General features: G+C 40.2%; 1 protein-coding gene across 6 annotated transcripts in view; it reads left to right on the top strand.

Annotated features, from left to right (window-relative positions):
- Jph1 (junctophilin 1) overlaps positions 1-27,767 on the top strand; it is a 155,819-nt gene that overhangs the window by 61,429 nt on the left and 66,623 nt on the right. For all 6 annotated transcript variants that reach the window (XR_001785237.2, XM_011238399.3, NM_020604.2 and 3 more), the window contains exon 3: positions 20,337-20,455. Coding sequence is in view for 5 of the 6 variants with exons in the window: in XM_011238399.3 (XP_011236701.1) it covers positions 20,337-20,455 (119 nt within the window). In the remaining variant the exon portion in view is untranslated. The remainder of the gene's footprint in view (positions 1-20,336; positions 20,456-27,767) is intronic.

Below are 27,767 nucleotides of genomic sequence, written 5' to 3'. Positions count from 1 at the left end.
GACCCCTTCAGCTGACCCTTGAAATCTTTGAAGAACCATTTCAGATAGAAAATAAAGAAATAGGAAATGGATTTTTTTTTTTTAGCTAAGAGAATGTCTGAACTGTGTGTTCAAGGAGATGTTCTCAATCATTGTATCATTTTTAAAGAGTAAAGAGGTGTTGCTTACCCCTTTTTGCATGTGTGTGTTCATATGGAAGTCATAGGTTATCTTTCATATTAAAAGGTTTGTTTATGTTATCATCATCATCATTGGTGTGGGGACATGGTCTTGCTATGTAACTGGCTGGCCTGGAACTTACTGTTTAGACCAGGCTGCCTCAAATTCATAGAGCTCTATTTGTCTCTATTTCCCAAGTTCAGGGTTAATTTATTATTTTAAGAGTGGGGGGCAATGTGTAAGAGAGAATGTAAGAGTGTGCTGAGTCAAGTGCTTGCTTATGTCCTTATCACCAGAAGCCTTGGCTCTTAGAGCTGGAACTACAGTCAATTGTGAGCTGCCTAATGTGGATTCTGTGAATTGAACTCAAGACTCTGAAAGAGTACCAAGTGCTCTTAACTATTGAGCCATCTCTCTAGACCCAAGATATATTCTTAATCGATATTCATCTTATTAATTAAGGAAGAGGATTTTCACTTGAACCCAGGGCTCCCCGATTTGGCCAGTCTGACTAACCAATTACAACCCCCAGCAGCCAAACCACCTTCTTAAGCTGGAGTTACAGGTGGGCCACCACTGCTCCCAGCATTTACATAGTGCTGAGAGTGCCAGCTCTGGTCCTCATGCTTACATTTTACCTGTCAAGTCATTTCCCAACCCAGGGATGTTTTAATGTATAAATATCTATAAAAAAGCCTCATTTGCGCACTGCAGAGTATGCATGCAGAGCATAAATGGGGATAGGTAGGCAGTAGGTCAGCTGTGAACGAATCACTTGGTTCTCAGCTACCAACCTGTATTTCTGACCTATGTCATCTTTTTTTCTGTTTCTTTCTTTCTTTTTTTTTTTTTTTTTTTTTTTTTTTTTCTGAGACAGGGTTTCTCTGTGGAGCCCTGGCTGTCCTGGAACTCACTCTGTAGACGAGGCTGGCCTCGAACTCAGAGATCCACCTGCCTCTGACTCCCAAGTGCTTGGATTAAAGGCGTGCACCACCACACCCGGGTTGACCTATGTCATCTTAAATTGCTCTCATTCTTAGCCATCCTTTAAATCTATCAGTGACCTGTCAGAAAGAGATGAGAAACAAATCACTGGCCTAGAAATACAAATGGTGTTGACACTTTCAATTCTCAATAGTTACCTAAGTTCTGAAGGTTGCTAGGCGCTTTACCAGGAATATATAGGTGTTTCCATAAAATACCAAAGAGAAATTGTCTTAATGATTCTGTGTACTTTGATTTTATGAGATTTGTACTCATTTTTAAAAGTAATATAGTTCACCTGTTTCTAAAGGCCTAATAGCTGATAATTTGAACTTCAACTTAAAAATAACACCTTCACAGGAAAGCCACTCTCAGAATGAGACTATTTCTACAAAATGTATCATAGGAAAGGACAGGAGCTGCATTGTAACCAACTGAAAAACACCCTGAACTGTCTGCATTTATGTGACATTGGCATTCATCAAGTTACTTACCATCGCCCTGCTGTCTCTGGAAGAGCAGCTGCTATTAACTAGAAACAGGTTCTCCTGCCCAGGGCTCTAGCGTGAGTTCCGCCCTATTCTGTAGTCTCTGCTTCAAAGACCATCTCTGCCTTCTCTTCTTCTCCCAGAGAAGTCCTGCTTGAGATGAAAAGTTCCATTTACCTGAGGTTTTTCCTCTGGACTTGCTTGACAATGCTGATATTTTATAAAGTGCTGATTCCAAATCTTCACCTTTTTAACTGTCCTGGTTCTCCCCACTGTCCCTTCTTTTCTGCAAAATGTAATAAGGGGCACTTATATTCTAAATATATTGGATTAATTTTGAGAATACAAATAGCGCAACCCTGATTCCACAGCAATTTTGAGATAATATTGCCTACCTGTCAGAACAAGTAAGGAAATGGAAACATAGCTAACATGAGATAAACTGGGGTGAGAGACTAAGTCCAAAGCCCATGGCACAAACGCTCTTTAAACCTTAGAACCCTTTAAAAAAAGAAAACCTTACAGTGCTTAGACCAATGTATCACTAGGTTTTTTTTTTTCCTGCATCTTCCCACCTCTTCTATGACATGACTCCCTGTGTTGTCTTAGAGTGCCTTCATTTTCTCCTTTTCATTAAACATCTCTCTACCTACCTCTCAGTAGCTCTCATTTTGTAAAAATGTGAGCAAATCATCTTTCCCCTTGACCTAGCTAATTCCTCTGGTTGTTGTCCAAATTTCTTCCTTCCTTTCTGGGTCAAAAGTCTCTAGTATGTGGCCCACATCTGCTTCCTCTGCTTCCTCTAGCCAGTTCCCCAGCAGTTCGCTCCCATCAGCAGCAGCCTCCTTCTTCAGACTGCCTCTCAAAAGGGTCTTATCCAACCCAGCTGCCTATTCTCAGCCCTTGCACTTCCCAACCAACACATGTCAGGGTTGGCAGACCCTTCTACCCTATGAGTCTATCCACACTTGTTCCAGAGTGTGCACTTTAATCAGTCACTCAGGCTGAGGAAACTAAAGCTACCCCATAGAAAAGACAGATTTGCCTCTGACCCAGTCTATTCCTGACAGATGTGTAGGGTTTACCAAAAACCTTGGTGGACTCCCGTGGAAATGTACATCTAATTCCATGCATCCCCCTGTCTGTTATACCTGCTCTTTACTCCGTGGGTCCCTAAGTCACTAAGTGGGCTCAGTCCTCAGTGCTCTTCCAGAGACAGCAGGGCGATGGTAAGTAACTTGATGAATGCCAATGTCACATAAATGCAGACAGTTCAGGGTGTTTTTCAGTTGGATTCACTTTTTGTTAGGTTCAGCCACATGTCTTTGAACCCCCCGTTAGTCTTCATGCTACTATTATAACTTAGACCTTGAGTTTGCATAATAGTGTTGAATTTATAACTAAAAATGTCTATGTTGTATAAATAACCTCCTGCATGATGTCTCTCAGTAATGAAGTCATACATCTGGGCTCCTAATTGCAAATCTCGGGGTTACCCATGATCTTGTTTTCCACACCCATTTGTCCATCCACTAATATTTTTGAAAGCCGTCTCCATGCCAAGATTTCTGTTAAAAGATAGCCTAATGGGTATGTTTCAAAGCTTTGCTGTATCTTCCCTGAACTGTCTACTAAAGATTTTTCCCATCAGAGACATTTGCTCCTTTAGAATTTTAGCTATGGCTGGGATTAGAAGTGACTTTTCAACTAAGAGCAAAACCTCCTTGGATTTTCCTCTTGCCTTTTTTGGATATATTAGATTCTCTATCTCTGTAGATACTATCCAATCCCTGATTATCTTCTTAATTATAAAGTGTTTATAAGCCGGGCAGAGGTGGCAGAAACCTTTAATCCCAGCACTCAGGAGGCAGAGGCAGGCGGATTTCTGAGTTCGAGGCCAGCCTGGTCTACAGAGTGAGTTCCAGGAAAGCCAGGGCTACACAGAAAAACCCTGTCTTGAAAAACAAAAACAGTAACCAAAAAAAAAAAAAAACCCATAAAGTGTTTATAATGCAAACCTTATTGAGTATAGCATTCAGTCATGGTCAGGACAGTGGTTTAATTTTTCAACATGAAAGACTTGTGGGGACTGGTGTTATGACACCATGTCTCTCTCCCTTCAGCCCCCAGGGAACATCTTTCCTTTTCTTTCTACACATTTGTCAACTGTATGTACAGCATATAAAACTTGTTTTGTGACATATTTCATTTAGTTTAAGATCCTCAGGGTTTACCCATATAGTAGCATGTGTACATGTTTTTTAAAAGCTGAACAATAAGCCTGTATTATTTAGCACTTTTTTTATTTGTCCCTTGATATATGGGTGACTTTCTATTAAAAGGATATGCTGATTATAAATCAAATAACAACAAAAATTATTGAAACCTTGCTTGTAGAACTGGTGTATCATAAACACATACTGAGTAAATTTGAGATGGGTTATCTTACTTTGCTTTAGATTGACATTTTCTCCATGTTTAATTGTTCTAAGCATCTTTATATGTGTTTGCTGGCAATTTGTACTTTTCTTTTGTTGAGTTGCTCTATAACAGCATCAGCTTTTGATTTGCTGTAGTTTCCTTCATCTAATCGATGATGAGTAGTTCTCATAGTTTAAAGGCGTATTTTGATCTTTTCGGGGGGGGAGTGCTGACTAGTATTTGTTACTTTATTGGGCATTATGTGGATGCAATATACATTCATTAATCTCCTGCTTGTAGTGTCTTTTTTTTTTTTTTCATTGAAAAAAAAGCCCACCATGTTCACAAAAATGAAATGAGATATTTGTGGATAAAGTAATAAAATCTAGGCCCACTTTTACCTTCTTTTTTTATTAGATATTTTCTTTATTTACATTTCCAATTTTATCCACTTTCCATCTTCTGAGATCGTCTTTGATTTCTTTCTTCAGAGACTTGAAGTTCTTGTCATACAGATCTTTCACTTGCTTAGTAAGGTCACACCAAGATATTTTATATTATTTGGGACTATTGTGAATGGTGTCATTTCCCTAATTTTTTCTCAGCTGGTCTAACCTTTGAGTAGAGGAAGGCCACTGATTTGTTTGATGTGCTGAATTTCAGTTTGAGTTAATTTTATATCCAGCTACTTCACTGAAGTTCTTTATCAGGTTTAGGAGTTCTCTAGTGGAATTTTTGGGGTTACTTAAGTATACTATCATAGCATCGGCAAATAGTGATATTTTGACCTCTTCCTTTCCAATTTTTATCCCGTTGACCTCCATTTGTTGTCTAATTGCTATGGGTAGGACTTCGAGTACTATATTGAAAAGGTACGGAGAGAGTGGATAGCCTTGTCTATCTAGTCCCTGATTTTACTGGGATTGCTTCAAGTTTCTCTCAGTTTAGTTTGATGTTGGCAACTGGTTTGCTCTATATTGCATTTCCTGTGTTAGGTATAGGCTTTTATCATGAAAGGTTATTGGATTTTGTCAAATGCTTTCTCAGCATCTAATGAAATGATCATGTGGTTTTGTTTTTCTTTGAGTTTGTTTATATAGATAGTGGATTATGTTGCTGGATTTACATATATTGAATCATCTCCTCATCCCTGGGATGAAGCCTACTTGATCATGATGGATGATCGTTTTGATGTGTTCTTAGATTCAGTTTGCCAGAATTTTATTGAGCATTTTGCATCTATATTCATGAGGGAATTTGGTCTGAAGTTCTCTTTCTTTGTTGGGTCTGTGTGTGGTTTAGTTATCAGAGTAATTGTGGCTTCATAGAACGGATTGGGTAGTGTTCCTTCTGTTTCTGTTTCGTAGAATAATTTGAAGAGTATTGATTGGCATTAGGTCTTCTTTGAAGGTCTGACAGAACTCATGTGTTAAATATGTCCTGGGCATATTTTGGTCGGGAGACTATTAATAATTGCTTCTATTTCTTTAGAGATTATGGAACTGTTTAGATTGTTTATATGACCCTAATTTAACTTTGGTACCTGGTAACTGTCTGGAAAATTGTCCATCTCATTCAGATTTTCCAGTTTTGTTGAATATAGGCTTTCATAGTGAGATCTGATGGTTTGGTTTTTGTTTTTGTTTTTTTTTTATTTCCTCAGTTTCCATTTTTATGTCTCCCTTTTCATTTCTGATTTTGTTGATTTGGATACTGTCTCTGCGCCCTCTGGTTAGTTTGGCTAAGGGTTTATGTATCTTACTGATTTTCTCAAAGAACCAGTTCCTGGTTTTGTTGATTCTTTGTATCATTCTTTTTGTTTCTACTTGGTTGATTTCAACCCTGAGTTTGATTATTTCCTGTCTTCTTCTCCTCTTGGAACTATTTGCTTGTTTTTGTTCTAGAGTTCTCAAGTGTGCTGTCAGGCTGCTAGTGTAAGCTCTCTCCATTTTCTTTTTGGAGGCACTCAGAGCTATGAATGAGCTTTCCTCTCAGTACTGCTTTCATTGTGTCCCATAAGTTTGGGTATGTTGTGGCTTCATTTCGATTAAATTCTAAAAAGGCTTTAATTTATTTCTTTATTTCTTCATTGACCAAGTTATCAATGAGTAAAGTGTTGTTCAGCTTCCACACATGTGGGCTTTCTATTATTTTTTGTTGTTATTGAAGACCAGCCTTAGTCCGTGATAATCTGACATCATCTTGTATCTGTTGAGGACTGTTTTGTGACCAATTACATGGTCAGTTTTGGAGAGGGTACTGTGAGGTGCTGAGAAGAAGGCATATTCTTTTGTTTTAGGATAAAATTTTCTATAGATATCTGTTAAATCCATTTATTTCATAACTTCTGTTAGTTTTATTGTTTCTCTATTTAGTTTCTGTTTCCATCATCTGTCCATTGATGAGAGTGTGTGTTGAAGTCTCCCACTATTATTGTGTGAGGTACAATGTGTGCTTTGAACTTTAGCAAAGTTTCTTTTATGAATGTGGGTACCCTTGCATTTGGAGCATAGATGTTCAGAATTGAGAGTTCATCTTGGTTGATTTTACCTTTGATGAGTATGAAGTGTCCCTCCATATCGTTTTTATAATTTTAGGTTGAAAGTCAATTTCATTCGCTAGTAGAATGGCTACTTCACCTTGTTTCTTAGGACCTATTGCTTGGGAAATTGTTTTCCAGCCTTTTACTATGAGGTAGTGTCTGTCTTTGTCCCTGAGTTGGGTTTCCTGTATGCAGCAAAGTGTTGGGTCCTCTTTACATATCCAGTCTGTTAGTCTAGGTCTTTTATTGGGGAATTGAGTCCATTGATAATAAGAGATATTAAGGAAAAGTGATTGTTGCTCCCTGATATTTTTGTTCTTAGAGTTGGAATTATATTTATGTGGCTATCTTCTTTTTGGTTTGTTAAAAGCAGATTATTTTCTTGCTTTTTCTAGGGTGTAGTTTCCCTCCTTATTTTGGAGTTGTCCATTTATTATCCTTTGTAGGGTTGGATTTGTGGAAAGATACTGTGTAAATTTGGTTTGTCATGGAGTATCTTGGGGTTTCTATCTATGATAATTGAGAGTTTTGCTGGTTATAGTTGCCTGAGCAGGAATTTGTATTCTCAATGTTTTCTATGGTATCTTCTACACCTGAGATTCTCTCTTCTAGCTCCTGAATTCTGTTGGTGATGCTTGCATCTATGACTCTTGATCTCTTCCCTGGGTTTTTTAAACTTCAGGGTTGTCTCCTTTTGTGATTTCTTTATTGTTTCTACTTCCATTTTTAGATCCTGGATGGTTTTGTTCAATTCTTTCACCTGTTTGATTGTGTTTTCTGTTATTCTCAAAGGGATTTTTGTGTTTCCTCTTTGAGGGCTTCTACCTGTTTACCTGTGTTTGCCTGTATTTCTTTAAGGGAGTTATTTATGTCCTTCTTAAAGTCCTCTATCAGCATCATGAGATGTAATTTTAAATCCAAATCTTGCTTTTCTAGTGTGTTGGAGTATCTAGGACTTGCTGTTGTGGGAGAACTAGATTTTGATGATGCCGTGTAGCCTTGGCTTCTGTTGGTAAGGTTCTTGTGCTTGCCTTTCACCATGTGGTTATCTCTGGTATTAGTTGGTCTTGCTGTCTCTGGCTTGAGCTTGTCCCTCCTGTGGGCCTGTAAGCATGTGTCAGCACTTCTGGGAGACTAGCTCTCCCCTGGCAGCACCCATGCACAGAGGGCTGTAGTACAGCCCCAGCTCCTGGGTGCAGATGGTGGCAAGAAAGAACTTGTCCCAGCTGCTCCACTACTCCTGGGGCCTGTGCACTCCAGGCTGCTCCTGCCTTAGTCCATCTTTACCTTCTTAAGCTACTTTTCTTCTGAGCTTAATGAATTATTTTTGGTTTACCATCAAGAATATTTACCCCAGAAAATATTCAGCAGAGAATCATTTCTCAAACTCTTCATTTTGTAGTTCCAGTTTTAGGAGTTGTTTAGTGAAAGAAGATACCTATTGACACAGAGAACCTCATCTTCTTCAGAGCACTCACACTACATTGTGTGTTTTAATCTTAACAACTGTGTTTTTTAACTTGAGCGGCCCTCATTAAAAGGACTTTTATCCACAAACAATTTTAAGAATAAAACATCCTAATTTCTCCTATTGAATTTCTAAAGATAAATCTTAAGATAAACATCACAAAACAAATTTTAAGCAAACAAAGCATGGCAAAATATGGCTATAACCCAGCACTTGATTGTGAGTTTAAGGCCAGTTTAGACTATATAAGTAAGACACTGTATAAAAAGATAAATAGCTTAGTGGTAAGGCATTTGCCTGGCATATGCAAGGCCCTGAGTTCGGTCTCTAGCAACAAAAACAAAGTAAAAGATGTAACATAGTCCTGAGAAGAGGTAGAGAGGCTCTTTGGCCTGGCTGTGAAAATCATAAAGTATTTCATGGTGCTACTGAGATGGCTCAGTAGGTAAAGATGCCTACTGAGGAGCCCTACAGCTTGAGTTTCATCCCTGGTACAAATATGACAAAAGAGAAAAAACTCCACAGAGTTCTCTGCCTCCACAAGGATAATGTGACATGTACACATACATGTTCACAGAAGCAAACAAATAAAAACAAGTGTATATAGCCTTTCAACTCATTAAGTCTTTAAGTAAATATCAGGGAATAAAGTTTAAAGGAGCTAGCAATGGGGATTTATTTTTCTAAGGTTTAAAGTGTTCTAGATAGAGTAAAGGGAATCTTATCAATGAAGATGGAACAGTATATGCTAAGGTCCCCCCAAATCATTACATCTGACCCCAGGGTACTAGCACACTGTGAGGCCAAAGTTGAGAAACTTTAGTAAGTCACCAGTTTATTGATCGAGGAATTGGCTATTTTACTTAAACATCCTGCCAGCTTACAGAAAACGTCCATGGTACATGGTGACTGCTCATGTGCATACCAGAATTCCTGGCATGAGGAGTCCAGTTAGAGCCCTGCAACTATGCAACTTTAAAAGGTACCTGTCTGTGTGGACTGAGGATCATCTTATTCCGAGTTTACTGGTAGCTTTAACAAAAAGAGAAACAATAGATGATACTGTTTGAGTTGTCTGATACGAGGAAGCAAACCAGTTTATCATCAGAGAGCAAACTGTTCCTGCCACTAAACAGTAAGAATATTATATCCCCTGGTTCATTATAAGACTGACAGTGGAAAACATTTTGTCGAAGGTTTGCAAACAATTTTCAGATGGACCTTGGCTCCTCCACCATTCCTTGTGAGCAGAAGCCAGGGGTGTGATACCAACTACTGCAGTATGTAGACATTTCTCAGATACAAAATGTACTCTCACTTGTCATCTCATTGACAATGATCACTTGAGGCTCTGAAAGGATTTGGCCTAAGTGTTAACTCTAAAGCCACATTTCTTCTAACACATTGTGCAAAGGTATAAATCCTAGAAGTATCAAATAGCAATTTTCATTAACAGTACCCTGCCCCTTCATGTCCATGTTATATCTAAATAGCTCAATATCGTGCCCTTTCATGTCCCATGTTATATATAAATAACTTGCTATTGCTTGCAGGTAAAAAAAAAAAAACTTGTTAAATTAATTATTCACCGTTAAATTATTTGTATAAAGTTATAGTCTAAGAACTCAGTCCTGAAGTGGGTCTTGTGGGTCTTGTTCTGTTTTATTTCTTGGTTTTTAAGGCCTTTTATGGAGGAGAACATTAACATTCAACAATTCATAAGTGGAAAACAACTCAGACGAGGTCTTCTGAACCAGGGAGGGACAGCAGTGGAATCTTGTCCATTCTAGATTGAATCTTCATTGTCTTTAACAGTTAGCAAGGGTATAAGAGACGGAAAGTTGCTCTTCCAAGGGAGTACAGTATGTGCTGACTCTTGCTGGGCCAATCTTATCGGAAGATCAAATCAAGACTGAAGCATGGCTTGATTACTCCGTGTGAATGCCTCGGAACGAAGCCCCTAGTTTTACCTAAGTCTGCAGAGCCAGTTGCCTTCTGTCCCCACCCAGAGTATTCCTTGCTCCACAGACTAATTTCGTCTTTGCAAGTCCTGCAACTGTATGCATGAGATAATTAGTTTTCTCAAATCTAGGTCTCACATAAAGGAATAATGTCATAGTCCAAAAGGAAGGACAGGTCATTTTTCTTTTGTGTTTTATCACCCATAATGCCATAGCCTAAGAAGGAATTCCTTGTTACTGCCAGGCATTTCCAAGAGAACCAGAGGGAATTAGAATTTGCTGAGGTGTTAGTGGGGAGAACTGTAGGGTCTGGCTCTGCCAAAGCAGCCCCCAAGGGAGGCAAGCACTTTTGAGTCTAGCATCTGTCAGACCAGTATGGTTCTGAACCAAGACTTGGTTTCCACCAGCCAGTTTCTCCTGTTTTTAAATTGCCTGAATAATAATATTCTTTAGACATTTGGATGTAATAGGAAATCCCAAGGACAGACCATGAACCTTTCAGATGGCAGCCTTTGCGATCAAGTTTTAAGAATCTCATGAATATAAGACATTTTTAAGAACCAGTGTATTTTCAAAGCACTTTATTGTTGGGAAGAAAATGTAGAAGTAGCCACTTGGTAAACATCAAAGGTAGATTCTTCTTTAGCAAAATCATGTTTCCTTCTGGATTCAAACTTTCATCAGCTCTATCTGTAAAAGCCTGTGGTGGGGTAGGCATCTCAGGGCCATGTGTGTTCCTTAGAAGAGTGAATACTGAGTCTAAGGGGACAACAGTTGAATGTACTTTTTGTAAAGGCATTGCTATATTTAAGGAAAATACCATCATTAAATTCTTTTTAAAGTTCAAGAATATTGAGGAAGCGATTATTTTCTTCAGAGTAAAGTGACTTTAGAACTCAAGCTGCTGACTAGAAAACAAGTTTATAATTACTCTGATTGTGAATACGTAGCATGTAAAAGTTCTGGCTACTCCAAGAAAGGAGGCAAGTCAGGCACCAGGTCTCTGCATCCAGAACTTGCTCTTATTCTTAACCAGTTCATCCTAGAGTTAAAGTATTGTAGACTTACAAAAGGGAATCACTCTTGTTCTTGTTCTTGTTCTTGTTCTTGTTCTGAAGTTAAAGCATGGCAGACTTGCAGAAGTGACATTCTAAGAGGTCAGTGACTGCCACCTCACTTATAGGTGTGACTTTATAATTATATCATTGGAGAAAGTATGTGATAATGGTGTGTGCAGATCAAAACTATAAAGAGCCAAAGACTTGTATATATCAGGGGTCTTAAGAAATGAAAAGTATCTTTGTGTGTGTGTGTGTGTGTGTGTGTGTGTGTGTCTGTCTGTCTGTCTGTCTCTGTAAATGTCTGTGTGTTTCCATACAACCACATCCAGTAGGAACCAATGCGAAGTGCCTTCAGCTGATTTTCTGAGACTGACTGTTCTGACCCTGACCCCAGGGACAGCAGCAGGTCTGACCAGCCATTTGTAGGTTTGGAACTAGTCATGAGACTTAAATAAATGAGTGCACACACAAGGCAGAGCAACCTCCAGAGTCTAACCATGCCAGTGACCTTGACCCCTAGAAGCTAGAATATACTCCATTTCTCATGGTTGGAATCACCAGAAGTTCTCAAACAGTGTCTCTGGGTACAGGTGTGGATGTGGTCTTGCTCATCTGACCAGCTGTAAATAGTCCTGACTGACAGACACTCTATCTGAGTTAGACAGAAAGAGTTGGTCTGGCTGGACCTTCAGGGAAGAACAAGTGAAAAAGTAAGTTAGGTACAAGAGTAGTAAATGCAGCTTCATTGACTCTATGCTTCTAAGATGTGTTGACAGGAAGGGTAAGCTATAGTCTACTCTCCAGTTGATGGATTATAAGACAATATAGAGATAATACTTCCATTGTATTTGGCTTGATAGAAGTGTGTTGCCGTTGTATCAAAATATGTTGTTTAGTTTTATGGATTTATTGAAGTGCTAGGAAATCACATTAAAAGGGATCAGGAAAAAAAAAAAAAAAAGCACCGGACGTGGTAGCACATGCCTTTAATCCCAGCACTCGGAAGGCAGAGGCAGGTGGATTTCTGAGTTCAAGGCCGGCGTGGTCTACAAAGTGAGTTCCAGGACAGCCAGGGCTATACAGAGAAACCCTGTCTCAAAAAACCAAAAAAAAAAAAAAAAGGGATCATAACTGTACTCTTTACAGCTTCATTAATTATGGTACTGAGACATAATTAGACTCTATCTAAGAATAGCAGATAGAATGGAAAATCATTCTGGGAAGGAAAAAAAATTGAGAAGCTGAAAGAACATGAACAGGAACTATAGACTGGTTCTCGGGCCTAGAATTAGACTCAACGCCTCCCACCCCCACCCCCAAATCAACAAGGATGGTGTCTTACAAGGTCACTGCAGACAGGCATTTTAGAATATGTTCTCTTAAACTCTTGCTTTCATTTTCACCTCAAAATAATAATGCCCCATAGGCAGAAATAATCAGAAATATCCCATCTGATACAAAAATAACTATCTGGATATGTGGGAGATGATCCTTTCATTTTAATACTTTTTGCCTTTGAAGTCATAATTATGTAATTTCCTTCCCTCCATTTTCTCCTTCTAGTCCATACTATGTATCTGCCTTGTTCTCAAGTAAAGGTTCTTTTTCTTTGTTGTTTCTATGTATGTATGTATGTATGTATGTATGTATGTATGTATGTATAAGTGATAGATGTGGATAAATATACACAACCATACATACAGCTTTCCTGAATATATAAATATAACCTTCTCAGTCTTGTGATTGCTGTACTTATAATTGATTTTTTAAAAGCAGTTTTTAGTTAACCAGAGACTGGAGTGTTCTTATACACATTTTCTCCCCACCTTGGGCTCACATGCAGCTTCCTTGTCTGACATCTTGGGTAAATTGGTTGTGAGTGATGAAGCAATATTGGTGCATCTACAGTAACGTCCTTCATTCATCTAAGTGCTTGTACTTCATCAAGTAAAGTGCATGGCTCAGATTAGCATCCACTCCTGATGATGTATATCCTACAAACTTTAGTACATGTATGACATCTACTACAGTGCCACATGGAGTTGTTTCTCTCCCCTAGATATGCCCTCTGCTCTACCTGTTCCTCTCTCAACTGAGCCCCGATGGCCATGCTCTCTTTAACATTCCTATAGTTTTGTGGTGTACTAAATTGTTTTATTGAAAATAGAATTTTTTCATACAATATATTCTTTAGTTCACTTACTTTTAAGTGGCAGCCCAGCTATTCCTAAGGAATCAACATTCATTTATATGTAAGTTAGGCTCTCAGTAAATACTGTGTTCATGAGCCAATTCTCTCTCTCTCTCTCTCTCTCTCTCTCTCTCTCTCTCTCTCTCTCTGCCTCTCTCTCTCTCTCTCTCTCCCCCTCTCTCTCTCTCTCCCCTCCACATTCTGTTTCGTCTCTCCTTAAGAAGCTTTTATTTTTTCAATTCTGTGTGTGTGTGTATAACACATCATGTATGGAGGTCAGATCATATATTGTGGGACATAGTTCTCTTGTCCTATATGGTTTGGGGATTGAAAATTACTTTGTCACCCTTAGAAACAAGTGTTGAGCTATCTCACTGTCTCAAGCTCAATTTTTTTTTTTAATTTTTTTCTTTTTATTAGATATTTTCTTTAATACATTCCAAATTTCAAATGCTATCCCGAAAGTTCCCCATACCCTCCCCCCCATACTCCCCTACTCGCCCACTCCCACTTCTTGGCCCTGGTGATCCCCTGAACTGAGGCCTATAAAGTTTGCAAAACCAGGGGCCTCTCTTCACAGTGATGGCCGATTAGGCCATCTTCTGATATATATATGCAGCTAGAGACACGAGCTCCGGGGGGTACTGGTTAGTTAATATTGTTGTTCCACCTATAGGGTTGCAGATCCCTTCAGCTCCTTGGGTACTTTCTCTAGCTCCTCCATTGGGGGCCCTGTGATCCATCCAATAGCTGACTGTGAGCATCCACTACTGTGTTTGCTAGACCCCGGCATAGCCTCAAAAGAGACAGCTATATCAGGGTCCTTTCAGCAAAATCTTGCTAGTGTATGCAATGGTGTCAGCATCTGGAGGCTGATTATGGGATGGATCCCCAGTTATGGCAGTCTCTAGTTGGTCCATCCTTTCGTCTCAGCTCCAAACTTTGTCTCTGTAACTCCTTCCATGAGTGTTTTGTTCCCAATCAAAGAAGGGGAAAAGTGTCCACCCTTTGGTCTTCATTCTTCTTGAGTTTCATGTGTTTTACAAATTGTATCTTGGGTATTCTAAGTTTCTGGGCTAATATCCACTTATCAGTGAGTACATATCATGTGAGTTCTTTTGTGATTGGATTACCTCACTCAGGATGATCCCCTCCAGGTCCAACCATTTGCCTATAAATTTCATAAATTCCTTGTTTTTAATAGCTGAGTAGTACTTATTGTGTAAATGTACCACATTTTCTGTATCCATTCCTCTGTTGAGGGGCATCTGGGTTCTTTCCAGCTTATGGCTATTATGAATAAGGCTGCTATGAACATAGCGGAGCATGTGTCCTTCTTACCAGTTGGAACATCTTCTGGATATTTGCCCAGGAGAGGCATTGCGGGATCCTCTGGTGGTACTATGTCCAATTTTCTGAGGAACTGCCAGTCTGATTTCCAGAGGGGTTGTTCAAGCTTGCAATCCCACCAACAATGGAGGAGTGTTCCTCTTTCTCCACATGCTCACCAGCATCTGTTGTCACCTGAACTTTTGATCTTAGCCATTCTGACTGGTGTGAGGTGGATTCTCAGGGTTGTTTTGATTTGCATTTCCCTGATGATTAAGGATGCTGAGCATTTTTTCAGGTGCTTCTCAGCCATTCAGTATTCCTCAGGTGAGAATTCTTTGTTTAGCTCTGAGCCCCATTTTTAATGGGGTTATTTGATTTTCTGGAGTCCACCTTCTTGAGTTCTTTATATATATTGGATATTAGTCCACTATCTGATTTTGGATAGGCAAAGATCATTTCTCAATCTGTTGGTGGCCTTTTTGTCTTATTGACGGTGTCTTTTGCCTTACAGAAGCTTTGCAATTTTATGAGGTCCCATTTGTCAATTCTTGATCTTACAGCACAAGCCATTGCTGTTCTTTCTATTCAGGAATTTTTCCCCTGTGCCCATCTCTTCGAGGCTTTTCCCCACCTTCTCCTCTATCAGTTTCACTGTCTCTGGTTTTAAGTTAAGTTCCTTGATCCACTTAGATTTGAACTTAGTACAAGGAGATAAGTATGGATTGATTCGCATTCTTCTACATGATAACAACCAGTTGTGCCAGCACCATTTGTTGAAAATGCTGTCTTTCTTCCACTGGATGGTTTTAGCTCCCTTGTTGAAGATCAAGTGGCCATAGGTGTGTGGGTTCATTTCTGGGTCTTCAATTCTATTCCATTGGTCTACTTGTCTGTCAGTATACCAGTACCATGCAGTTTTTATCACAATTGCTCTGTAGTAAAGCTTTAGGTCAGGGATGGTGATTCCACCAGAGGTTCTTTTATCCTTGAAAAGAGTTTTTGCTATCCTATGTTTTTTGTTATTCCAGATGAATTTGCAGATTGCTCTTTCTAATTCCTTGAAGAATTGAGTTGGAATTTTGATGGGGATTGCATTGAATCTGTAGATTGCTTTTGGCAATATAGCCATTTTTACTATATTGTTCCTGCCAATCCATGAGCATGGGAGATCTTTCCATCTTCTGAGATCTTTTTTAATTTCTTTCTTCAGAGACTAGAAGTTCTTATCATACAGATCTTTCACTTCCTTACTTAGAGTCACGCCAACGTATTTCATATTATTTGTGACTATTGTGAAGGGTGTTGTTTCCCTCATTTCTTTCTCAACCTGTTTATCCTTTGTGTAGAGAAAGGCCATTGACTTCTTTGAGTTAACTTTATATCCAGCTACTTCAATGAAGCTGTTTACCAGGTTTAGGAATTCTCTGGTGGAATTTTTAGGGTCACTTATATATACTATCATATCATCTGCAAAAAGTGATATTTTAACTTCTTCCTTTCCAATTTGTATCCCCTTGATCTCCTTTTGTTGTCGAATTGCTTTGGCTAGGACTTCAAGTACAATGTTGAATAGGTAGGTAGAAAGTGGGCAGCCTTGTCTAGTCCCTGATTTTAGCGGGATTGCTTCCATCTTCTCACCATTTACTTTGATGTTGACTACTGGTTTGCTGTAGATTGCTTTTATCATTTTATTAATTTAGGTATAGGCCTCGAATTCCTGGTCTTTCCAAGACTTTTATCATGAATGGGTGTTGGAGTTTGTCAAATGCTTTCTCTGCATCTAATGAGATGATCAAGTGGTTTTTGTCTTTGAGTTTGTTTATATAGTGGACTACGTTGATGGATTTCCGTATATTAAACCATCCCTGCATCCCTGGAATGAAACATACTTGGTCAGGCTGGATGATTGTTTTGATGTGTTCTTCAGTTCAGTAAGAGAGAATTTTATTGAGTATTTTTGCATCAATATTCATAAGGGAAATTGGTCTGAAGTTCTCTATCTTTGTTGGGTCTTTCTGTGGTTTAGGTATCAGAGTAATTGTGGCTTCATAGAATGAATTGGGTAGAGTACCTTCTACTTCTATTTTGTGGAATAGTTTGTGCAGAACTGGAATTAGATCTTCTTTGAAGGTCTGATACAACTCTGCAGTAAACCCATCTGGTCCTGGGCTTTTTTTGATTGGGAGACTATTAATGACTGCTTCTATTTCTTTAGGGGATATAGGACTGTTTAGATCATTAACTTGATCCTGATTTAACTTTGGTACCTGGTATCTGTCTAGAAATTTGTCCATTTCGTTCATGTTTTCCAGTTTTGTTGAATATAGCCTTTTGTAGAAGGATCTGATGGTGTTTTGGATTTCTTCAGGATCTGTTGTTATGTCTCCCTTTTCATTTCTGATTTTCTTAATTAGGATGCTATCCCTGTGCCCTCTAGTGAGTCTGGCTAAGGGTTTATCTATCTTGTTGATTTTCTCAAAGAACCAGCTCTTCATTCTCATTTACTCCTATTATCCATAGGTTTTGTCTTCTCATTATTTCCTGGATTTCCTGGATGTTTTGAGTTAGGATCTTTTTGCATTTTCCATTTTCTTTGATTGTTGTGCTGATGTTCTCTGGAATCTTCTACACCTTAGATTCTCTCTTCCATCTCTTGTATTCTGTTGCTCATGCTTGCATCTATGGTTCCAGATTTCTTTCCTAGGGTTTCTATCTCCAGTGTTGCCTTGCTTTGGGTTTTCTTTATTGTGTCTACTTCCCTTTTTAGGTCTAGTATGGTTTTGTTCATTTCCATCACCTGATTGGATGTGTTTGCCTGTTTTTTTTTTTTTTTTTTTTTTTAAGGACTTCTACCTGTTTGATTGTGTTTTCCTGTTTTTCTTTAAGGACTTGTAACTCTTTAGCAGTGTTTTCCTGTATTTCTTAAAGTGAGCTATTAAAGTCCTTCTTGATGTCCTCTACCATCATCATAAGATATGCTTTTAAATCCGGGTCTAGCGTTTCGGGTGTGTTGGGGTGCCCAGCACTGGGCAAGGTGGGAGTGCTGTGATCTGATGATGGTGAATGGTCTTGGTTTCTGTTAATAAGATTCTTATGTTTGCCTTTCGCCATCTGGTAATCTCTGGAGTTAGTTGTTATAGTTGTCTCTGGTTAGAGATTGTTCCTCTTGTGATTCTGTTAGCCTCTATCAGCAGACCTGGGAGACTAGATCTCTTCTGAGTTTTAGTGGTCAGAGCACTCTCTGCAGGCGAGCAGGGAAGGTGCACAGATACCTGGCATTTGGACCTGCTTCCTGGCAGAAGATGAAGGCCCGAAACAGGGCCTGTCCCAGAACTGTGTAGCTTCTGCCTGTCCCAGAAGCTATTAGCTTCTGCAGTCCACACTCTCACCTTCGCAGACTACTCTCAAAGGGATCCAGGAACCAAAATGGCTCCCTTGGGTGCTCTGGCAAAGCCCTCCCGGGCGGGGCAGACACCTCTCCTCTGGCAGGGAAGGTTCCCGGATGTCTGGAGCCCAAAAAGGGGTCTGCCTCAGAAGCCGTGTGGCTTCTGCCTGTCCTAGTAGCTGTTAGCCTCTGTAGTCCACATTCTCACCTATGCAGACTAGTCTTGGAGGGAGCTCGGAATCAAGATGGCTCCCCCAGGTGCTCCAGCAAAGCCCTCCCAGGAGGGGCGGACACCTCTCCTCTGGCAGGTAAGGTGCCCTGATGTCTGGAGCCCAAAACAGGATCTGGCTCAGAAGCTGTCCTCTTGGGACCTTGGGGGTTTTCGCCTACTACTGGTGCTGGCGCAGATCTTAAGGTACTTGTGACCCTGATATCAGGCCGGGTTTTCTGCTTCCCTAATGCCGTCTCAGGTCCTGTGTGATTGGAACGGAACAGAATTTGTGTTCCACTCACCGGTGGTCCTAAGATCACATGGAGGGTCCTCTAGGGACCTTGGGGGTGCCCGCTGACTCTGTGCCCAGGTGACCTGGTGCTGGCGCCAACCTCAAGCTCAGTTCTTCTGTATGTGTGCATGCAGGTGTTCAAATGTGCTTGTACTCATGGATTAAAAAAGGGACAGTTTTCTCTGTTGGGCACTCTGAGGTAGGCACTGGCCACTTCATCTTTAAATTGAAAATAATTCTTTTCATACTGTATATTCTGATCATGTTTTTTTCTCTTTCATGTCCTCTCAGATCTTCCACAACTCTCTGCCTGTCCAACTCCATGCTTTTTTTCTTTCTCTCTTTAGAAAACAGGCAAAGGAAACATACACCCCTCATTCTTGAGAAAGGGTCTCTCCCTGGACTGGAACTTGGTGAGCCCCAGGTATCTGCTTGCTTCCATCTCCCCAACACTAGGCTTACAAGTGTGTACCACTATACCTGTCTTTTCTTTCCCTTTTTTATGTGTACTTTGGGGAATTAAACTCAGATCTTTATGCTTGCAGAACAAGTACATTACTAACTGGGCTATCATCCCAAGCCCAGGAAGCCCAATGTTTTTTCTCCCCTATAACAGGTGAGATTTTTAATGTATGAGGATAAACCAGGGAGGAGATAGAAGACTAAAAGATCCATTCCATCCTTACCAGCTCTGCCTCACTGGCTCCTTTCTGTTTCATTCAAACTCCAAAAAGAGAGAGGGGGGGAGAAGAAGAAGAAGAAGAAGAAGAAGAAGAGGAGGAGGAGGAGGAAGAGGAGGAGGAGGAGGAGGAAGAAGAGGAGGAGGAGGAGGAGGAGGAGGAAGAAGAAGAAGAAGAAGAAGAAGAAGAAGAAGAAGAAGAAGAAGAAGAAGAAGAAGAAGAAGAAGAAAGGAAGAGAAAGAAAGAAAGAGAGAGAGAAAGGAAGGAAGGAAGGAAGGAAGGAAGGAAGGAAGGAAGGAAGGAAGGAAGGAAGGAAGGCAGGCAGGCAGGCAGGCAGGCAGGCAGGCAAAAAGGCAGGCAAAAAGGCAGGCAAATACAAGGCCAGGGAGATGGCTCAGCATGTAAGAGCAACTCCATGGTATGTGAGTTCAGTCTTCAGAAGCCACACTATAGAATGAGAAACAGTTCCCACAAGTTGTTCTCTGACCTCTTCACACTCCTACTAGCACCTCCCCCCACACACACACACACACACAAATAACTTCTAATTTAAATTAGTCAGATAAGTAGATATCCCTTCTAGGGCACACTAGTGAGAACCTGTGGTGTGCTAGACTTCTTCCCAGCAACATGCCCAGTGGCTTTGTGCTGATGGCCTAAAGTACCACAGCAGGGACTTTTACACATAGGAATTAGCCAGCACTGGTGGTATCAGTTCTGTTCATTTCTGCCACTGGGCAACCTTTCCTCAGTCTGACTCTTACTCAGTTCTACCAATGGAACTTGGTCGTGAACATACAGCTAATTCAAATGGTCAAATCCTCCTCTATGCAACCAATCTTAGTTGGCAGTCTTTTGGAGTTGGGGGGAAAGGATGCAAAATCAGCAGAAGGGTTGGTCCACTGAGTTCTGACGACCAGATACAGTATCCAGTGGTAGAGACCTTATTCATGATTTTCTTTTCCCTTGGAAGCTGTACTGTGGTGATTCATCTGCGTTTTGGCTGTTGCTGAGGTCTCTGTAACATGACTAAAAGTTGTTCTTGCACCTGCAAGAGCCATGATCATAATTAACATTTCTCTCCCTAGATCGTGGTTTGCTTGTCCACGAGTAATTAATGCCTTGACTTCTCTGCTGATCTGCCTTTTTATACCCATGTAGGACTGCACATGCCAGAGCAAAAGCTGATGCTGCCGACCAAGCTGCACTGGCTGCTCGCCAGGAGTGCGACATAGCAAGAGCTGTGGCCAGAGAGCTGTCACCTGATTTCTACCAACCAGGTAAATCTTGATTTCTTCCTTTGCTGGGGGAAGTTGGACCATGGGCTTTTCATTTCCTGTGCTTTACTTATTTAATTTTTTGAGAACTTAATGCATGAGCAGGATATCTACTTCACTCATGCCTCCCCCAAGTTCTCCTGTGTCTCCCTCCGAAGCACATGACCTCTGCAATTATTACTGTTATACATGTATAAATATGTGTTGCACAGATGCACACGTGTGTATATAACCAACTGGGTCTGTTTGCTTTGCTTGTGTGTCCAAGGCTGACCACTTGGAACTCATCCATGGAGGAAACTGGTTCTTCCCATTCTCAGCAGTCTTTGGCCTCCTATAGCTCTTCATCTGGGTGTAGGACAATGGGGAATTTCCCCCACCCCTGTTAGCAGGCTAACTAGTGTTGTCATCATGACAGTTTTGTTCAGACAACCATATTGTTGATTGTTCATGGGTGCATTCCCCTTGTTATGTATAGGAGCTCCTATCAAGCAGGAGACATTTTGGGCCTCTAGCTCTCACAACCTTTTTACATTCTCTTTTGTGAGTTTTTTTTTTTTTTTTTTTTTTTTTTTTTTTTTTTTTCTGAGCATTAGGTTATATTCACTGCAGTTGTATCAATTGCAGCTGGGCACCATCCGGTGACTTATTCTCTACATTTTGACCAAGTTTTAGATATCATAATGATCTCTACCTATTACAAAAAGGATGCTTTGATGGAGAGTGAGAGCTACACTTGTCTTTGAGTATACAGATAAGTATTTAGAATGCATAGAAACAATACTGCTCTATCCTAGGATTCATGCCCTCACTATGAACCTGGTTTTGCAGCCCCCGGCATGAGGTCTCTCCTGTGGGGTGGACCTTATTTCTACATAGATAGATATTGGTTTCCTCCAAGATGAAAATTCCACTCTTGCGCCTTCATGGATTTTATCCCAGTTCAGTTATTGTACAGGTCTACGGGCTTTACAACTAGGAAGGAATTCTCTACACTAATTTACAGGGGCTGTACCAATTTGAAATCCCATCAACAGTGATTGGGGTTCTCCTTTCCTCAAATCATCTCCAGCATTTGTTGTCAGTTGTTCTTTTAAAGAATATTTTATTGTTATTATTTTAAATTATGGGGGGCATGGAATGTGCACATGACTACAGGTCCTCTACTAGAGCTGTATGCATACTTTTTTTTAAAAGATTTATTTATTTATTTATTATATGTAAGTACCCTGTAGCTGTCCTCAGATACTCCAGAAGAGGGCATTAGATTTCGTTACGGATGGTTGTGAGCCACCATGTGGTTGCTGGGATTTGAACTCGGGACCTTCAGAAGAGCAGTCAGTGCTCTTAACTACTGAACCATCTCGCCAGCCCCCTGTATGCATACTTTTTAAAAGACTTTTTATTGATGCTTTGTGAGTTTCCCATCATGCACCCCATCCCAGTCATCTCCCTGTCTCTTTGTATCTGCCTTCTGCCCTTGTAACTTCCCTCTATAAGAATTTTAAAAAGAAAAATTTTAAACAAACAAACAAAAGAGCATGGCAAATCTTTCCATTTTTAGTATCCCTTTAGAGCTTTACCACCTCAGTTAAGTTTAGATGGTGTCTCCACGACCATCTTCCCAGTGTGTTTGCTGTGGTGTATAATTTTTAAAGTTGATTCTGTTTCCTGCCTCATTGCTGAAATGATTGCTTATCATTCCTAGAAGTTTTCTAGTGGGATGTCTGTAATATCTATGTATAATACATAATCTGTAAATAGGGTTGATTTTTTTTTTCCTATTTGTATCCCTTGAATTATTGCTTCTGTTAGTGTTTCAGGCACTTCGCTGAAAAGGAGTAGGAAGGATGGACAACCATGTCTTATTCCTGATTCTAATGGGACTGCTTCAAATTGTTCTCCATTTAGGATAACATTGGCTGTGGGTTTGTCATAGATAGCTTTTATTAAGTTGAGGTGTGTTCTCTCAAGTTCTACTCTCTCTAGGACTTTTATCATGAAGGTGTATGTTAGATTTTGTCAAAAGCTTTTTTTTTTTCATCTATTGAGATGATCATGTGAGTCTTTTTCGTGTTGTTGACTCTTCTCTTGGCTTGAGTATTAGAGGGATGCTGTCTTTGGAGAAGGAGTTGAGAGTGTTCCTGCTTTGATGTGTTGGTTGCTCTTTTTTGAAAGTCTGGTTGAATCTGCTATGAGTCCATCTGGGCCTCTTGGCTTTTTATCACTGTTTTGGCCTCTGTATTTGTTATGGGTCTGTTTAAATGATCTCTTCTTGGTTTAACTTTGATAATTCAGATGAATCTAGAAATCTATTCCTTCTAGGTATGGTAACCTAATAGAATGTCAGTCTTTAAAGTATTGCCTTACCTGGGCAGTACAACTTTAATCCCAGCACTTGGGAGGCAGAAGCAGAGGGATTTCTGAGTTTGAGGCCAGCCTGGTCTACAGAGTGAGTTCCAGGACAGCCAGGGCTATCCTATCTCAAGGGAACCTATCTCGAGGGGGGAAAAAGTATCTCCTTACAATATTCTCGATTTCCTTGGTGTCTGTTATAATGTTTCCCTGTTCATCTTTGATCTGTTGATATAATGGGGGCCATGGTTTGTGGAGTTTGTTTATTTGGCTAATTGAGCTAAAGATCTATCTACCTTGTTTATATTTTCAAAATACCAGCTCTTAAATTGTTTTTATTCTTGATTTGGTTTGGTTTTGTCTTGTTCTCTTTGATTCTATTTCATTTCTACTCTGATTTTGTTGTTGTTGTTGTTGTTGTTGTTGTTGTTTTCTTGTCTACTGGATTTGGGTTTATTTTTTTCCTTGGTTTCCTAAATTCTTGAGTTCCATCTTGGGTAGGGGGTGGGGGTGAAACAGGGTCTCTTTACAGAGCCCTGGTTGACCTAAAACTCGATATGTAGACTTTAAACTCAGATCTGTCTCCTAAGTGCTTGGACTAAAGGTGTATACCACCACTCCTGGCTTGAGAATGTTCTGGTATTTTAATGTGGGCATCTAGAGGTATAACTTTCCATTGTAAAACTGCATTTATTGTGTCCTGAACATTTTCTTATGCTGAGATTTCATTTTCATTTAATCTCCATGAGTCTATGTACAGTCCTTTGCTGATTAGATTTCATTATATTACAGTTCAAAATGATACATGGAATTAACTTTTTCTCAAGTTTTAAAGATGTGTTTCCCAGGCTATGTGATGTATTTCAGAAAAGTTTCTGTAGGCTGCTGAGTTTTTGTACAGTCTTTGGTGGTGTTTGGATAGAATATTCTGTTGATACCTATTTTGTGTACAATGTCATTCAGTTCTGACATTTCTCTATTTCGTTAACCTGTCGGTAAAAGTGGGGTTTTGAAATCACCTGTTATTAACTGACTTAGAGTTAGCATGTGTCTTTCCTTTCAGTAGTATGTGTTTTATGAAGTCAGGTGCATGTATGTTTAGGATTGCAATGTCTTTGTAGTTAATTGTTTCCTGGATTACAATGTAATCTTTATCTCTTTCAACCAGTTTTTGGTTGAAGTCTATTTGTCAAATATAAGGACAGTGCAGCTTCGTGCTTCCTGGTCCCATTTACTCATGATACTTTTGTCCATCCTTTCTCTTTAAGGAGGTGCTCATTTTCAGAGCTAAGAACAATCTCTTGTAGACAGGAGAAAGGTGGACTTTGTGTTTTAATCCTTTTAGCTGACCTGTGTCTTTTGACAAGTAGTGGGGACCATTACTACTTAAAGTGTGTGTTGATCATAGGCATTTAGCTTGTTAGCTGTTTTTGTTTGTGTTCTTGGTCCTGTCTTGTGTTTATTTTATGTTTCAGTCGTTATTAGTTCATTTATTTTCTTTAGTCTCTCGTCTGTGCTTATTCTTTTGGTCAATCTGAAATACTGCCTCCAGGATTCTCCACGTGCTGGTTTGGTGGTGTATTTTCTTTTAGTCCGTTTAGATCATGGAAATTCCTTTTGTTCCCTCCGCGATACCTGAGTTTTACTTGGTACAGTAGTCTGGGTTAACATCCATGGTCTTTTAGAACTTGAAGTAATTACTCTATGCTCAAACTTTTCATTGAGAAACTATTATTCAGAGGGACTGTCCTTCCTGTGTGACTTGTCTTTTTTTCTTGCAGCCTTCAGTAGTCACACTTTGTTCTGGGTATCTAGTGTTTGGACCGTGATATGCTGTGGAGAGGTTCTTTTCTGATCCTGTCAAGTTGGTGTTTTGTGCTTCTTATATCTAACTGGGTTTGTCTCCTTGGTCGGGGTGTTCTCTTCTATGATTTTTTTGAAAACCTGGTCTATGCAACTGACCTGGGATTCTTCTCCTTCATCTGTGCTTATAATTAGAAACTTTGGCCTTTTTGTGGTGTCCCATAGTTTCTGCATGTGGTGTTGTTATTGTGTATTTCTTGTTTGTTTTTCTAAATCCTCTACTTTATCTTCATACCCCACCATTTCTTCTACTTGAGCCATTCTTGTAGAAAGCTGTCCCTCTGAGTCTTCAAATTGGGCTAATCAAGTTTTCATTTCAGCTTATTTCTCTTCACTATTTCTATTTATTTACTGAATTAGTTTTAAATTCTGAATTGTCTTCAGAATTCCATTCGGCTATGTGTTTGTGTTTTCTTGGGCTTCGCTCGCACATTTTTTGTTATTCCCATTAGGTTCACTGAGCTATTTGTGTATTTAAACTCCTTGAATTATTTGATGAGGTTTTAAGTTTTTTGTTTTGTTTTGTTTATTTTTAAGTTTGTGACTTTGGGACATCTATGTAATTCCCAATGGGGAGCATCTTTAACACACTGGTGGATTTAAGAGGAAGAAAGCCTGTGTTGGTCTTTCATACTGTTTGCATTTTTACAGTATGACTTGTGCATGTAGGCTTCTTTTGCTGCTTGTATGTCTGAAGTGATGTGTCACGCTAGGTTGTTCAGACTGTGTGACTAAAGCAAGGCCTGTGGGTTGGGGATAGTCAGGCTGGCCAGGTTTTGGAGACTTAACAGGCTTGATCCATGAACAGATGGATCTATGAACAGGCCTGGAGGCTGGATATGATGCAGGCAGACTAGTATCTGGGGGTCTGATCTCAACAGAGTGGATCAGCATACAGGATGTGTGACTGGAGCAAAGCCTGGGTGTTGAGATGGCTCAGGTGAGCCTGATCAGAATGGGGCAGCACACAGTAGGTATAATCCAGGCTAAGGCTGGGTATTGGAGGGGGTGCAGGCAGGATAGAGTTCAGAGAACTTACCAATTAGACCTGGGCACACAGTAGGAGACATGAGCAAAGCCTGGAGATTGAATATAGTTCAGACAACTGGAAGAATGGGGAAGGGAAGCCCAGATGGCCTACATCCAGATGTCATCGCAACATGTAACAGTACATGTGACAACAGGCCCCTGTGAGCAGTCAGGGCTGGGATCAGATGACTCTGGAAGGAAGATTCTGCTAGTTCCAGAGCAATTGGAAAGGAAGAGGAATGGAGAAGGAGTAGTCAGCTAGCCTACCTAGGTCTGTGCCACATGTTGTGCCCCTGGGAGCAATTCAGTCTGGATCTTTTCCTTTAAAGGCCTATGTTTTTTAATCTCAGTAATACTACAAAATAAGTGGGAAAAGACAGGAGGCTACCTGAGGCCTGCTGGCAAGCCATCAAAGCTGAATCAATGCAGTCTGGGCTCAATGACAGACCCTGTCTCAAAAAAATAAGGTGTGAAGATCAATTGAGGGAGGCAACAGATTATCAGATTTCTAGTCTGAGCAAATAGCACCAATGCATGTGCACACACCTCTACTCCCCACAGAGAGAAAGGGAACAGTAGTAGGAAAGAAAAAGAAAGACTGTAAAATGCAGGTTTAAGCACTGTTCTGGAGAGGTGCCCCACTGGTTTGCTGGCATAAGTGCCTTGATAGAGTGACTTATTCAAGAGTGATAAAATGAGTATCTCGCTTTGTGTGCAGCTTATTTCAAACATTTAAATGCATTGGTATATTTCACTAAGAAAGGGACCTTTTGCTCATTTGGAAGTGACCTGATAAATCAACTCCCCCTTCCCTGGTACCTTGTGGGATTAGACATTCCAGGGTATGAACCCCACTGGGAGAGCTCAGCAAGCAGAGGGAGTTTTGTCCTGTGGTCCTAGCCATGCCACCCTCTGGGGAAGCTACACAGGGGGGAAACTGTAGGCTTGAACTGCTTTGCAAGCAAACAAACTTACCATTGTTTTCTACAGATGCTAATTCTTGGCTCTGCTGCTCATTCTGCAGCAGAGCAGGGGACTGAGGGGGAGGGGGGTCCCTCTAGACTTGTGTTAGGTGTTACCACAAGGTAAGTGATACTGAAGGCCATCTGGATTTTCTAAGCTGAATGGTTTTTAAAAGCCTTTTTATGGTGGAAAAGCATTTGAAGGAAAAGAAATATTGTGGGAAAATGTAATTCCACCCTTCCTTAGCTCAAGCAGATTCATATAAGCAAGTTGTTCATCAGTAATGGGTACATTCAAGTCGTATGAGATGACAGTGAGCCTCTTTGAGACCAGAGCTAAGTGGAAAACTGCAGTCCCCTTTGACCCACAGTCAACACTTCTTTCTGCAACTGTATAGAAGGCCAGTTCTGTGCTGGGTGTTATAGATCTTCTCAAGGGAACACATGCTTTCAATTCTGCATTTACAGGGTGATCAAATCAGATAGGCTTTTGCAAAAAGACTTCTAGTACCACTTGTAAGCCCGCTCATTTAATTTGCACATCTCAGATACATGTATCACCATTGTTTGAAAGGCATATGCTGCAGCCCTCGGGAGAGTGATGGCTGCTACCTTCCAGTTTGAAAGTTTTGGTGGCAGATTACTTACTTTAAGGAGCTGGAATTATTTTCATCATTGTGAAATCTCATGGCTTTAATTCAGAAATCCAGTATTATATAAACCAATTAAAATTGCAAGATAAAAACAGACCTGTGTAGGGGTATTAAGTTCTCAAAGGACCAAGTTTACTTACACATGGAAAAACCTAAATTTGACTAAGAGGGAGAGAATAGTGACTTACCCATTGAGAATTTGGAAAGAACTTTGCCCCCAGGGGTTTAAACTTGAAAATATTATGGAAATCAGACAAGAGACCCTCAGTGGTAACTTTAAGGAGGTACTCATAACATGACTGGGTGTATAAAAACATCTGAAGACTCAGTCAGCCAAGGAAGTATAGAAGGAAGTGAGTCACAGAGACAAACACTGACATTGTCCTTCCAGACACTACCTAGAGAGGCCTGGGCCAGAGCTTGCCCTACTGCACTTGCATTGACAAGAACTAC

This window comes from Mus musculus, chromosome 1 (assembly GCF_000001635.26).
Source record: "Mus musculus strain C57BL/6J chromosome 1, GRCm38.p6 C57BL/6J".
Classification (NCBI taxonomy): Eukaryota; Metazoa; Chordata; class Mammalia; order Rodentia; family Muridae; genus Mus; species Mus musculus.
The sequence above is the reverse complement of the archived record's forward strand: the minus strand, read 5'-3'. Positions and strand labels throughout refer to the sequence as shown.